The sequence below is a fragment of the Brassica napus genome, chromosome A6 (assembly GCF_020379485.1).
Source record: "Brassica napus cultivar Da-Ae chromosome A6, Da-Ae, whole genome shotgun sequence".
Taxonomy (NCBI): domain Eukaryota; kingdom Viridiplantae; phylum Streptophyta; class Magnoliopsida; order Brassicales; family Brassicaceae; genus Brassica; species Brassica napus.
Genome location: NC_063439.1, coordinates 15,015,373 through 15,031,099, shown reverse-complemented (window position 1 = coordinate 15,031,099; position 15,727 = coordinate 15,015,373). Strand labels below are relative to the sequence as shown.

General features: G+C 42.8%; 1 protein-coding gene across 1 annotated transcript; it reads right to left on the bottom strand.

Moving 5' to 3' along the window:
- Positions 1-10,314: 10,314 nt before the first annotated feature.
- Positions 10,315-13,408, bottom strand: LOC106426916 (pollen receptor-like kinase 3). Its single transcript, XM_013867647.3, has 2 exons — positions 11,641-13,408; positions 10,315-11,412 (listed from the first exon to the last, which is right to left on the bottom strand). The coding sequence occupies exons 1-2, from the start codon at positions 12,953-12,955 to the stop codon at positions 10,844-10,846; spliced, it is 1,884 nt and encodes a 627-aa protein (XP_013723101.1). The 5' UTR covers positions 12,956-13,408; the 3' UTR covers positions 10,315-10,843.
- Positions 13,409-15,727: the final 2,319 nt, after the last annotated feature.

Sequence of the window (15,727 nt, the reverse complement as noted above, 5' to 3'; positions counted from 1 at the left end):
CTAAAACACGACTCGAGGCCCATCCTACGATTTCCTAACCAAAAGCCCGTAAACCACAGCATGGTTTACGCTTGGCCCACAAGGAAGGATAAATATCAAGTTTCCGCGGATAAATACAGAAGTTTTGAAGATAATTGTGAAGATCGGGAAAAATGGAATAACTCCATTTTTATGCTATGACGCCTTAAGGGCAGAAGAGTAAAAGCGTAAACCGACCTTGGAGCTAGTATATAAGGAGTCCTAGGCGAGGAGCATGAGGGATATAACTTTTTCAGAGCAAACTTAGCACTTAGAGCAATTTAGGCAATTTTCCGTTTTTGTTATTTCGAGCTGCGACTCAATTAGGTTTAGCCGTCTTAGGGTTACTAGAACTAGGAATCTCGCCGACAGCTCTCGAGCCCAGGCTTATACCTTGTTGTAAACGCTCATACGCAAATTCGGAATAAGATCTTCTTTGCTCTCTTTTTCGATTTATTATACTTTGTCGTTGTTATTCTCGTGTTCTGATTGCTTGACGTGTGGTAATTAGCAGATATCCGGATCCTCTGGGAAATTAGGATTTTCCTAGTTTCCATATTTAAACGGAAATCGACAGTGCGAATTTCGGTTCCCACAGTTTAGCGCTAGAAGGAGGGGGTACGGATCAATCTAACCCGCAAAAGCCACATCACTCTCAATCAGACATGTCAAATAACGACGCGGATAACGTGCAAACTCCTCTTAACGGAGGCAGCGGCACCGATCTCCACACTCCAGTAGCGGACGTATCCACGGCCAACGCACAAGCCAACGCCGCGACGCTCAAGGAGTTTAAAAAGATGTTCGCCACCTATGAGAAAAGGTCGGAAGAACAGGATAAGCTCGTGAATACCTTGACCAAACAGGTTGAAACCTTAACGGCAAGGACCCAAGCAATCCGTCCCCGCGAAACCACCAAAATCCGTGGGAAGAGGCTCGACTTCGCCACCCCACTCAATAGAACATGAGTCACGCGGGAACGACCTTCCGGTCAAAACCCTAGCGAGAAATCTCCCATCGAAAAGGGGAACCCTGAAAGTCTTCCGCCCCCTGCAAAGGATTCGGAGGATAACGAAGCCGAACACATTGACCTGGATCCTAGCGATGTCTCCAACGACACCGACGAGGATGTCGACAGACATCCAAGAAGGACCAGAAGCCGATCCGCTCAGGAAGGCTCCCCGTTCGAAAAACCAATGACGGAATAACAGGAAATCGCCTATTGGAACGAACAAGAGGAGCTGGCTGAAAAGCAAACCGAGCTCACTCGCAGTAAACGCCGACAAGCTTGGAAATCCACTGACGAGACATCGGATATCCGCGATCTTCGTGACTACATCACCAAGACTGCGGCAGAAGTGAGAGCCGTAAAGTCTCAAATCCATCATGCTACTAGTGCTGCCCCCGAGATCGATCGACTGCTGGAAGGAGCTCGAAAGACCCCCTTTACCAGTCGCATTTCGGACATGAGGGTGTCCGATCCGGGAAAAATCAAAGTACCGAAGTACGATGGTACGGCCCATCCAAAAGCGCACCTTCAGGCTTTCCACATCGCGATGGGAAGAGCAAGACTGAAGGATGGCGAAAAAGATCCCGGCTATTGCCGCCTGTTCGTCGAAAATCTTGAAGGAGCAGCGCTCGAATGGTTCGCACGCCTTCGTCGCAACACCATCGGGAGTTTTCGACAGCTCGCATCGGAATTTCTCAAACAGTACTCTGTTTTCATAGATAGAGAAACTTCCGATATTGACCTCTGAAGTCTCTCCCAGAGGGAAGACGAACCCCTCCGCGAGTTTATCAGTCGGTTCAAGCTGATAATGTCCAGGGTCAGCGGGATAAGCGACAAAGTGGCCATCGACGCGCTGAGAAAGACGGTCTGGTACATGTCGAAATTCAGAAAGTGGATAACTCTCGACAAACCGCGAACGATCCAGGACGCCCTCCACAAAGCGACGGACTACATCATAGTCGAGGAAGAAACTAAAGTCTTATCGCAAAAACATAAGGCGGCAAGACCATCCTCGAAAGACGTGGATCCGAAAGGGAAAAAGAAGAACTCTCGTAACGACAAGTACGTCCATCACGAGGGGGAAGATCTCCAAGGGGGGCATAACTATGCGATCAATTCGGATCAAGGCCGGACCATGGGCAACACATGGACTCGCAATCAAGGGTATGACGAAAACACCTTCTGCGAGTTCCACCAATCCCGAGGACACTCCACGACCAACTGCAAAGTCTTGGGAGCAAGACTGGCCGCAAAGCTACTCGCTGGAGAGCTCTCGGAAGTAACTAGCATCAAGGATCTCATCCTCGATTCTGATCGCCCTACAAAGACGGACAGAATTCCGCCCGCTGAAAAATCCCCTCAACGAAACCAACCTGGGGATAAACGCGGTAGGAGGCCGGACGACAAGGGGAACGATAACAATCGTCGCAGAGTCAATATGATCATCGGAGGATCACAATACTGCAGTGATACCGTGTCGGCCATCAAGGCTTACCAACGGAAGGCAGAGTCGAGTGAAAATTGGCCTACATGGTCTCCTCCTCGAGATGGCCAAAATTGCTCGATCACCTTCACAAAGGAAGAAGCCGGCGGTATCGACCAACCTCTCTGCGACCCGCTCGTCATAGATCTTGTCATACGAGATTTAGAAGTCGGAAGGGTACTCGTCGAAACGGGAAGTACGGTCAACGTAATCTTCCGCGACACTCTCAAGCGGATGAGCATCAAACTCGGAGAAGTAATTCCGACGCCAAAACCGCTCACGGGTTTTTCAGGCGAAGTATCGATGACTCTTGGATCGATCCGATTGCCAGTCATGGCCAAGGAGATCACGAAAATCGTCGAGTTCGCGGTAGTCGATCATCCCGCTATCTACAACGTGATCATGGGAACCCCATGGCTCAACGCCATGCAGGCAGTTCCGTCAACCTACCACCTGGGTCTCAAATTCCCAACGCCAAGCGGAGTCGCGGCCATCTGGGGATGCCAAAAACAGTCGCGGCTATGCTTCCTCGCAGAACACAAGTTAAGGCAAATCACGACTTCTGCAGCTGTAAACGGCAAGCGCACAAAGATAGACCGATCTTCGGCCAAAAGCGCCCCAGGAAAAGACGAATTAAAATCGTCTACCGACGCAAACGCATCGGACGTCGAAGCTCGACACAAGTCTGAAGCCCACGCTACAACTCAACCGGAACATCCGGAAAATAGCTTTGACCCAGCCACGATCGACACGGTCAAGGCGGACATCGCGACATCTACCACCGAGTAAGAACACTCGCAACATGAAACAGAACTACGAGATGGCTTGATCCTCGAAAGGGGTACGTAGGCAGCTCGTCAAAAGACGAGTTCAGCTATCCCCCTCTCTAAAAAGGGGGGGGGGAGTGGGTGCATATACTCGTATACTCCCACTTAGAAAAATCTTCATTATTGTAATAGAGTTTTTAGAAACTTCAAAAACTTTTACTACAATATACGTTGTCCTTTTTATCGAAAACGTTTACGCTTCAGTAAAACACAAAAGAAACTTTCAAGACACGCCTGGAAACATTAAGACTCTTGTCTGCGGCCTCATCCAGCCCAAAAAATCGTAAAAATTATCATCTTTCAAACACACAAAGATACACGTATAATCCCCGAAACAACTGCGAGACGTCGCAAAAGTTAAAATTCGAGGATAATACTAACAAATTGTCCGAACGCGACCACCAAAACCTTACACCCCGTTCGTCGATTGGCCGCCGACGAACACACTAGCCGTCTTAAACAAACGCAATTCGATCACTCTTTTGATCTTCAAAACGTCCAGCACAAGGACAAAAGCGCGCTACAACAAAAACCCGAAATTTTGGTCTAGCACTTCCAGTTGACTCTGAGAAGATGCTCGATTCGTACCATACAAGTCATATAAACCGAGAACCTATCGCGGACTTTAAACCGATGCGAATCCGGAAGAAATCGCAACAGGAAAAACGATAGCCGGCTAGTCACCGCACAAACCTTAACCGAAAGTAAACCTAGGTCTTGCCCTAAACCCAACGCTCTGGTCTCAAACATCTCAAGGCATGATATCTAAAAGATACGAGATCCTAAACCATGTCTCTCCGTTCGTATCTCAATGTTCTCGAAAATCGTAAAGATAAGTAAATTTTTACGAAAATCACGAACGAACCAACAGATTGAACATCTAATCAGAACTAAATACGATACGACAACTCGTATTTACTTCGACCCTACTCAGGAAAACTCGAAACGAAACATTCATCATATAAATAAACCGCGTAAGGCGGCAAGGGATTCAAAGCCACCAACGGCCAGTCCCGGTAAATACAAATACGGCCATCTGGGCCTAAGCAAAATCCAAAGGCCACACTCAGCCATAAACATAAAACAGAAAGACGAACATCTTTCTTTCGATAACTACTCCACCGCTCATAATCCAAAGTCAAAGTCTCCGGACAACGAAGCACCGAACGCATCCGCGGGACGATCCACTTCCTCGCCACCATCGGGAAACCCGGTCGAAACCTCCTCGGTATCAGGGGAAACCGGGATGGAATCCCAGAACCCTTGAATCCGCTCGTCGATCGGAGGGATAAGCGCCTCAGCGTGGGCACGTTCATTCATCCCACTTTTCATCAAGCTCATTTCCTCCTCGAACACATAGTCATCGGCTCGCGTCCTCCAAAGACTTCCGACCGAACCGCGGCACTCACGGAAATCACCCACCGAGGTAAAGGCGTTCTTGAGGTTCCCATACTCAACCTGGAATTGAGAGGCACGAGTCTTCATCACCTCGACGATTTCTCTTTTGCCTTTCCTTTCCGCCTTACGGACAGCCCGCGCATGATCACGAGTAAGTTGCGCTTCTCGCTCCAAGATCTCGCCTTGCACGCGAGCGAGATCTCGTTCCGCTTTCTCTGCTTTGAAACGATAGATCATAGCCTCCCTATGACTCGCTTCAATGGCCGAGCCAAGCAAGTTAAGGCCCTGCGAAATCAATTAACGCATTCTAAGCAGAAAAGGAAAAACCTAGGCAATCATGAATATTTTCGAAAAAATCATACCCCGTTGATGATTCGGGACCCTTCCGTGACTATTTTCGGCCTCGCCGACTCTTTCGCAGGTGGAGGAGCATCAAAACCCGGTGGTAGACCGGCAAAGAAATCATCAAAGTCCGGGATAGGGGCCTCGCTCGAGCCACTCCCATCGCCATAAGCTAGGTTCGGATCCCATCCTGGAAGCATAGAGTCATCCATCGAAAATTCTATATCACCAAGGTCGACATCTTTTCCCTTCCAAGAGCTCGACTCCGGCACGGCTGGTGGGGCTACAGCGGAACTCTGGTCATCAGGTTCAGAGTCACTTCCCGTGTCCGCAACCGAGGCAGGACCAGGGTGCACGAACCTCAGTGCCCTCCGAACCCTCTTCGGCGTAAAGGAAGTCCAAAAGAAGGGACCATTCCTGAGAAGATCCCTCACCTCAATAGTGTCCTCAGGGAACGGAGCAAGAGGATTGATGAAAGGACGATCGTTCGGTAACCTCCAGAACAGTGGAATGCAACTCTCTTCGACAGACGCAGCGTCTAAACGAACAAAGAAGAAAAACTTCTTCCACGAGTTGAAGTTCGAAATGAACTTCTTAACCACTGACATAAACTTCCGAGGGACCAGCCTATGCTTGTCTGTATCTTTGACGAGTTGAAGCCTCAAAAGCGCTTCAAAATGATCGACGGAAAGGGAAAGGTCATGCTCGTAGCTCAGGATCAGGATCCCAATAAGGTGCTGAATGGCAAGGGGAGTCAACTGGCTTATCGCAACCTCGAAACGGTCCAATACTCGAACGAGGATTTCGGGGATTGGGAACCATAAGCGACAACGCACTACGAACGCCTCGTAGCAAGTGAAGTAACCCTCTGGGGGGCTGTTAGCACACTCTCCGAGATAGGGAACTCGGAACTCCACAGCATCCGGGATATGGTAGAACGATCGCATGGTCGCAAGAAACTCGTCGGTACTCCTGCTTGCATCCTCTTTCTCGACTCCGCGATGGGTCAGGACCGGGAACGACTTCTCTTTGGGAGGAGTCATCGAACCATAATGAGCAACCCACCATGCCTCGTTCTCGGCGGGATGTACCGAGTGAGGCACGAACTCCATCTTCGGAACGATGAGCTCTTCATAAGCACTCGCGGACGAAGACCCTTTTTTCGCAACCTTTTTCTTGCTCGACATCTTTACTATTCAAGCTCGGACTTTCGGATATTAATTGGGTGGAGAGAAAAGAAAGAAAGTTTTTCTTAAGAAAGATCTTAGAGAAAGACAAGAAACTGAAAAAATTGTGAAACAAGTTACCTCCCTTCTTATAGGCATGAGGATTTACTATTCAAGCTCGGACTTTCGGATATTAATTCCATCCATCACGCCTAACTTGCCAAACATTCCTAACCGCACGCTAGGATCCTGCGATGCATGATCCTAACGGGCTGGGGGGCTAACTGTTGAGGCCAAAAACGGTTACGACGGAATTACCACCCGAAAATCCTCGGAGATAGTATTTCCGAAAGAGATAGTAAAAAGAAGGATACAACTTTCGTAAAATATAACCAATACGGAGTTTTTACGAAGAAGTATCCTTGAAGATTCAAACCAAACAAACCAGGCTCGGTCGTTGCGTAATTACTGCGCATACACGCCGTCCGGTCGCTACATAGCAACCAAGTTCGGGCCGATATCGGCCGCTGCATAGCGATCGAACGTCCGACCCACTCGTTCGCTATGTAGCGACCAAGCTCGAGCCAAAGCTCGGTCGCTACGTAGCGACCGAGCGATCGTCCCGCTCGGTCGCTACGTAGCGACCAAGCTCGAACCAAAGCTCGGTCGCTACGTAGCGACTGAGCGCTCGTCCCGCTCGGTCGCTATGTAGCGACCGAGCTCAGCCAAGCTCGGTCGCTACGTAGCGACCGAGCGTTTGTCTCGCTCGGTCGCTACGTAGCGACTGAGCCCGAGCCCTCGCTCGGTCACTACGTAGCGACTGAGCCCGAGCCCTCGCTCGGTCGCTACGTAGCGACCGAGCACTCGTCCCGCTCGGTCGCTACGTAGCGACCGAGCTAGAGCCAAAGCTCGGTCGCTACGTAGCGACCGAGCGCTCGTCCCGCTCGTTCGCTACGTAGCGACCGAGCGCTCGTCCCGCTCGTTCGCTACGTAGCGACCGAGCTAGAGCCAAAGCTCGGTCGCTACGTAGCGACCGAGCGCTCATCCCGCTCGGTCGCTACATAGCGATCGAGCTCGAGCAAAAGTTCGGTCGCTGCGTAGCGATTGAACCCTTCCGAACATCAATACGACACCAATCCATGCATTCTCGTCAAACCTTCGAATGCTATCTCCCGGAGACCGTAGCAAGCTCAGTCCATGTCTTCCGCTATTCTAACTCATCGATCAAACTTCGCGGATTAGAAACCGCGGAAAATTCGTAGTAAACGTGTCGAGTCGGAAGACGGCCCAAAGGTAACTAAAACACGACTCGAGGTCCATCCTACGATTTCCTAACCAAAAGCCCGTAAACCACATCATGGTTTACGCTTGGCCCACAAGGAAGGATAAATGTCAAGTTTCCGCGGATAAATACGGAAGTTTTGAAGATAATTGTGAAGATCGGGAAAAATGGAATATCTCCATTTTTATGCTATGACGGCTTAAGGGCAGAAGAGTAAAAGCGTAAACCGACCTTGGAGCTAGTATATAAGGAGTCCTAGGCGAGGAGCATGAGGGAGAGAACTTTTTCAGAGCAAACTTAGCACTTAGAGCAATTTAGGCAATTTTCCGTTTTTGTTATTTCGAGCTGCGACTCAATTAGGTTTAGCCGTCTTAGGGTTACTAGAACTAGGAATCTCGCCGACAGCTCTCGAGCCCAGGCTTATACCTTGTTGTAAACGCTCATACGCAAATTCGGAATAAGATCTTCTTTGCTCTCTTTTTCGATTTATTATACTTTGTCGTTGTTATTCTCGTGTTCTGATTGCTTGACATGTGGTAATTAGCAGATATCCGGGTCCTCTGGGAAATTAGGGTTTTCCTAGTTTCCTTATTTAAACGGAAATCGACAGTGCGAATTTCGTTCCCACATGTCGCGAACGGATGTCGATCGATGTTCTGATTGAAGTGTCGATCGGTGGTAGCTCACAACTGTCGGTTGACAGACTCGGTCGACTTTTGCTGCGAAGTGTCGGTCGACGAACTGATATTGTTGTCGATCGATGCGGACCTCTTCTCTTTGCGGATCGTGCATTCCAAGAGTGTTGGGTCTGAGAATAACAGTTATTTTTCCTTGTTGCTTCTGGTACCGATGGGCATGCACCTAAAAGAAATTAAAAAAAATTATCAGTTTTCTTAAAATAGTAGAAAACCTAGAATAAATTTAACTAAACAAGATCTAATGGCGATCAAAGCTTGCCAACAACGGCGCCAAATTTGATATCACTCAAATTACCCTAAGGAGTGATTTACTCTCTCAAATAAGAGGTTCAACTATAGTACTTAGGGATCGAATCTACGGAGAGCTAGGGCACATAATAGATTTAATCAGATTGTGATTAAGCTAGATAAATAATGTAAATAGTAAATTGCAAGGTGAACAAGGTAGTTGTTCAGTTGGTTGGTTTGAGGTTTTGTAAACAATATGAAAAAGCGTTAGACTTAGGGTTTCTTTTCAGGTAATCATGATTATAATAGTATAGAAGCTAGGGTTGTATATTGAATATTCTAGAACTCAAACTAAGTAATAGTCTATCAACTTTCGTTTGTTTAGACTATCTATTATCTGGGTCTCAGATCTCAACTATCGTTTGTTGATCTTGAGATTGTGTCGATCGATACCAACTATTGATAGTCGATCAATACACCTTTCAGAACGTCGATCGATACACCGATAGGTTTGTCGATCAATGTTCCTTCCAGCAAGCTTTAGCGATCGGGTTTGAATTCTGTTCACTAGGTTTCCTAGATCAACTTTCGTTTGTTTCTAGAAATCCTAGCACAATATGATCAGTTCAGGTAGAAGACCAAGCTTCCGCTTGCGCCTAATTATCCTAATATCAAGATCTTGTTAGCTACTCTAGAACACAAGCAATAAGATCAACTCAATTGATGAATATCACTAACAATTCAGCAACTTTATATTTGGGGCTACTCCTTCATAATCCTATTTGAACCCTAAACCTAACAAGGTGAATTACTTGAGACATAGTAAAACAAGAAATAATAAAACTACATAGAATAGAATGGAGTAACAAAACTAGAGTTCCAATACAAAGTTCTGAAGGAGTCTTGGATCTTCTCTCCAAATCTACTAAAACTCTAAGTGTTGTTTGCTGTGAAAACAAAAAAGTAAGAAAGTGTGTGTTGTCTAGAACAATGACATAGCACATAAATATTAGGTTAAAAGTCGGCCAGGGGTATTTCTGTAAGTATGTCTTGAGGGTTTTAAGCCGGATGGAAACCTAGCTGGGTTTTGCGCACTTTGCTATCAATCGACGGCACAAGGTGTGCGTCGGTCGATGTTGGTCTCTGATCGTCGGCCATCAGACATGTTCGATGGTCAGCTAGGAGCTTTTTCTCATTTTCTAAAATGCATCAAAATCACCATTTTTCTCCAAAACACTCCTTAACCTGTAAATGTGTAAAAAGACTCCAATACATAATAAATAGTTCCTAAAACACATCTATACCATAGCTAAAAATGGATAAAATCTATAGTATATAATATGTGCAATCAAGCAAAGACCACCAAAAAATAATAATCTTTTGAGCTATGTATCATCAATTCTTTTTGGTAACAAATTATGTTTATAAAATATCTGATTATATTATTTTGATATGATATTAATTTAACCTGTATGAATTCTTTAATTATTGTAATTTTTTACTTTGTAAGCTACTATTAAACATTAGTTTATATATTATTATCAAAATGATGAACTATTCTGATCAAAATCATACCACCAAAAAACAAGTGAATTCCGAAATAAAAATCCTTCAGGAACCTGTCAGAAATGCTCATTCGCGACAGATTTCTGACGGAACCATCCGTCGGGCTATGTCGTAGGGAAAAAGAAAACTGTCAGGAATTCGCTAGGATGTCCTAACAAATTCTAACAAACGATTTATCTTTACATAGACTGTCGTAGTATGAAATTAGGCTAAACTTTAAATATGAAAAAATCCCCTTTAGTAGAAGTTCTCTATATTTCCTAGAAGCATTGATGGAGGGACCTGAAGCTAAGATTTTTCTAGGAAAAATGAAGGTCGACGTAGCAGGAGTAGTGACTTCTTGGCTATTATTCTCCAATATATGTGTACAAAAACAACCATAATTTAATAGTAAAAAAAGTTATACACTTTTTGTTTTATTTATAAACAACTTACGTGATATTAAAAAAATTTAATTGTGATTTTCTCGTATATTACAATTATTTATTAGTAGGTCAAATTTATAAATCGTCTTTTAAAATGTGTATAGATTGAAAAAAAAATTAGACATGTACTGGTAAAAATTCATTGTATAAACACAAAACATGGATTTATAAACAACAATGTTCCTTGAAAAATAAAGCAAAAATAAACGACTAATACGATTTTAGTCTCCTAACAAAAAAAGGGGGAAAAAGTTCTATGAGACAAAAAAAAGGAAGAAAAAGGTGGTATTCTCTTGGCCTCTTCCTAATGAACAGATAAATATGATTTTTGTCGTTAAGAATAAAAGTATCTTCATTCCTATTTATATAAACATGCTTTTTACTTTCTCTTTAAAATCTCGTCAAATCGTTATTCGTTCTATTCTTGTAACAATTTCTTTCATGTTTTCCCTGTCATCTGGATTACTTGCAATACACACAGCGCCTATCCGCAGCAATTCTACCATTTGTTGCAACGAATCAGTATTACTCGATATCTCTGGATCAATAAGTTCTTCTTCTTTATGCTGCGCCACCGAAGATTGCACCCATTCAATGATATCTGTGCCACCTTTGCCGTTGTTTAGGTACTGCGAAGGGAACTTTCCCGTCATGATCTCTAAAAGGATTACTCCGAGGCAATATACATCAGATTTTGGTGAAACCTGCTGGTTTTGAGCGAATTCCGGGGATTTAAAAGCGAATAACGCCTGCGAGGCGTTGTCAGGCTGAAGAAGTGGGAGGAATGCGTAATCACTGACCAGTGGCTCATAGGTTTCACTTAATAGAACGTTACTGGACTTTAGATTTCCATGGGGAAGTTCGTAGGACGCAAACTCTTCATGCAAGAACTGCATCCCAAGTGCGACTCCTTGTATAATCTTCAACCTTGTTGACCAAGTTAGCTCGGAATGAAAAGTCCCTCGATCTCCTGAAATTGAGAAATAGACATTCGAAATGGATCAATATTAACCTCATTTGTTTTCATTAAGAAAATCAATTTGCGTAATCTGCATAAATATCCCATGCGACAATACTGGTTAGAAATATAGTATTTTAAAAATACTAAACAAAATACGGAGGATTAACCCCATTACAGACTGTAGTTTCATGCAAAGATAGATTCTAAATCAATTGAAAAATAAAAATGTAGCAGTACCGTGCAAAACGTAGAGTAGACTGCTTTTCGGCATGTATTCCGAGACTACAAGCTTTTCTTCACGACGGTAATGATAAGCTAAAGGAGTAAGAACGTTAGGATGTCGTAGTTTCCCAAAACGTTGTAGCTCAACATCGAACGCATCACGTGACAGCTTGTTCATATCCCTGATCCGCTTTACAACCACGGATAATCCATTGGCCATGACGGCCTTATAGGCCGACCCTAGGCTACCGTTGCCTAGCACCTCGGCCGCAGCCTTCATGAGATCGGGTAAACCAAAGGAGCCTTTCTCGCTGTTTACCATTATAATGTCTCCCATGCCGCCTCCTCCTCCACTTTTCCCATGATGGGTTGAACCTTTTTTAGAGGATCCGTCCGCGTTACTTCGCTTCTTGCTCGCCTCAACAGGCTTCTTTACGGAGTCTGGCATGCGTACTTCCACGCTTTCAGTGTCACTTAGGTGGTCCTTGCTGAGCATCCTGAACTCGGGCTGCCTCTTCTTCTTCCATCTTGTTATAATTGCCACCAGGATCAAGAATATCAAAAGAAAAAGTATGACCATAAAGACGGCTTTCCCGGTGACTTCGTTAGGGTTTTTTCCTAACGCTGGTGGTTTATCATCGCAAATGATATTCAGCGGCTGTCCACAAAGCTTCTGGTTGCCTTGAAAGTTCATCTTCACAATATTTCTTTCTGCTATGCTCTTTGGGATCTCTCCCTCCAGGTTATTGTTGGAGAGGTCGAGTAATTTAAGATTCTTGTTTCCATCTGTAAGCAAAGGTATCTCACCAGAGAACTGGTTGGCTTGCAAGTGAAGCTCCTCCAGGCCCGTGAGTTGCATCAAGGATGTGGGAATATTCCCAGTGAAATCGTTGTGATCTAAAAATACGCGCTTAAGTTGTAGCATATCCTTGAAGAAATCAGCAGCGATCTCTCCAGAAAAGCTATTGTTTGACAGCAAGAGCGATCTCAGGCCATGGAGCTTGAAGAAAGGAGGGAGTGGGCCCGAAAGAAGATTATTGTCAAGCCTGATTGTCCTTAGGTTTGGGAGATCCTTTAGATCCTCGACATGGATGATCCCAGAGAGACCGAGCTTGGTAATGTGAATACCGGAGACTGTTTGACCCCTTTGGCAGTATATCCCAAACCATTTGCCATTGCAAGGATCGGTTCCAGTTCTCCATGAATTCAGGTCCCCTTTGGTTATATTCACCGAGGTTTTGAACCGCATGAGCGGCTCAGACTCGCTGACGTGTTGCAGAGACGGGGTGAAGGAGAAACAGAGGAGGCAAAGATATAGAACAGCAGTCATGGGTTAAAGAGAAGAAAAGGAGCTGCTGTTCTTTGTTGTTGTGGTTTTGCTCTTTTTGAAGAAGTTTATCACAAAGATGATGTATGGTGATGCCTCTTCGTCTATGAATGTTGTTTTGCTTGGATTTTGTTTATTGTTCAAAATGTTAGACATTGTTTTTGAGGGTTCATAAAAAAAGGGAGACATTTTTTTCTTGTCTTAGGGGAGTTAGCGAGCAAAGTTTAGCCTTCTCCTTACCAAAAATAGCTTTTTAATAATTTTCTAAATTAAAGATGGTTCTTCATTTTTAATTAAAAGGAATTTAAGATCCCAGAGACTTTCTTGGAGAATTTATTACGACCATGGGTTTCTAAAGGTTTTAACATTCGTCCCACCACAATTCTCGGGTGTCTTTTTTTAATTTTTTGTGCATCATCAGTCAGTTTATACATGATTTTTTTTTTTATCAAATATATATGAATTTTCATATGTGAATCAGTTTATATATGAATTTTTAATAACCATTTTCAGTTATAAAGTGAGGCTTTTTGCAAAATTGACCTACAACTCAAAGTCAAACACAAAACTAATCTCTTTTTTTTGGAAATTAGTTATGCCTTATTCACCCCACAAGTTCATATAATTAACGAAAATGCCATCAATTTTTTTTATTTTTTTTTTTCAAAATTGATATTTTTACTCTCACACCCTCATCATCTTCAAGTAATTACAAGATTGTCATTGTCATCAATACCCTAACCACCATGAACAACCAATTTGAAGTTCTTAATGCTCCCAAAATCGATTTACCCTTCTTCTTTCTCCATTATTATGAACTAAACACAACATCTCTCTCACTTTCTCTCCACATTAAGCTAAAAAAATCCAAGTTTTTGATTCTACATTTTTTATGGTTGATAGAGTCAAAGAAGCTAACGATTCTGGGTGGGTCACTTTCGTTTAAGATTATGTGTTCTTGTAGAAGTCTTATGTGTGCTAAGGAAGTTATCTCCCCAATTTAAAGTATGAAATCGAGTTTTTTTTCCAGATCTGTTTGTCCAGACAACTTACAGGACTTCCTAAATCCTGGACTTCATACTTACAGGACTTACATGATTTTATTCCGAGATTCTGGTCAAACCTCGTAAATCCTGGACGACTTACAAGTAAGTCGTCTGACGGACGACTGAATTGTAAGTCGTCTATGTATAATTAAATATTGAAGTTTTTTTTTCCAATTGCAAAACCAACCTATGACGACTTGATTGTAAGTCGTCTAGTTTAAAAAAATATTGATATTTTAATTTTCACGAGACGACTGAAATGTAAGTTGTCCAAGAAAGTCAAACTTCTGAAATAATCTAGTCAAATGCAAAACTAACATATGACGACTGAAATGTAAGTCGTCTATCTTTTTTGGAGTTTTTTTAAACCAAACAAAAGTTGACGACATATTTTCAGTCGTCTCAAATAACAGATTTCAAAGTCAATTGCAAAAATAACCTCTGCGTTGACCAAACGACTTATATTTTAGTCGTCTGGAATACTTAGATTGAAGTCGTCCGCGTCGACCTAAATGGACGACTTCTCTGGAAGTCTACTAGATGACTTTCGTGGATGTCGTATGTGTCAATGTTTAATAAACTTGCATTTTCTCTAAAACTATATAGACTTTTAAAAATTTTCTTGTTAATTCATGTTTCTTAATGAATATTTGGGCTACTGAATGAAATTTATAACTTAATTGGTGATATTTATGAGGTTACCAACACTCACGTTAATTAAATTTTCTAACTGATCCGAGAAGACTTCCATGGAAGTCTTCTTCGCTAGTTTTAAAGTCTTCTACGCTAGTTTTTGAATAATTTGTATTTTTAAGAGTGATAAGTAACTTCAAGATATGTAAAACTCATATTTACAAAATATGTTCTCTCCCTTAGTTTTACTAAATTTGACTAAGTTTTTCAAATAAAAAATATGATATGCCTTGACTAGTTACTATTGTTTGTTTCCATCTCTTAAGTATTATTGTTATATACACTAATGATGATTATTGTTACGAGTTGGAAGAAGGGTTAAAATACTTCTTAAAATGTTGTATCAATATGAAGCTACCAACATTCTTGTTTCTTAAGATGAGAAAAATGCCATTGGAGTTTATTATTGCATATGAGAGATCCAAAGATAAGAAAAAGGCTACTGAAATCTATTATTTCATTGATTTGTAAATGTGTAAACACATTGTTAGCACATGTATTACATCTTGGGAAACATTATTACTGATTTTACAAAAAAATTCACAACTAAAAGAGTAGACATGCAATTCACAAAACAGACTACAAACAAAACTATTATAGATCATTCTTCTACAAAGACAAGCTTGGACTCCACTTGATATGGAAGAAGACTTTGTCAGAAGACTTCCAGGAAGTCCAGACGACTTCTAGGAAGTCCAGACGCCTTCTAGGAAGTCCAGACAACTTCCAGGAAGTCCAGACGACTTCCAGGAAGTCCAGACGACTAAAATGGAAGTAGTCTAGAAGACTTCCTGTAAGTCGTCTAGTGCATTATATATTACATGACTAACAGTTAAGTCGTCTGAGAAGTCTTCCAGATCTGAAAAACCTGCATATCAAATCCAGATCTGAAAAATCTGCATATCCAAAAACATTCAAATGACTTAAAAACAGAAAAAATGAGTAGAAGATTAGATAAATCTATCTTTATAGAACACACAAAAATACATATATAAAATTAATAAATCTACCTTTAAATGAGTAGAAGATGAGTACC

What these genes read in the sequence shown, in the direction of transcription:
- LOC106426916 (XM_013867647.3), bottom strand. Translation starts at nt 12,955, where the DNA reads ATGACTGCTGTTCTATATCTTTGCCTCCTCTGTTTCTCCTTCACCCCG. An exon ending in TCTACTCTACGTTTTGCACG is followed by an intron (nt 11,413 to 11,640) that starts GTACTGCTACAT and finishes TCTCAATTTCAG; the next exon opens with GAGATCGAGGGACTTTTCAT.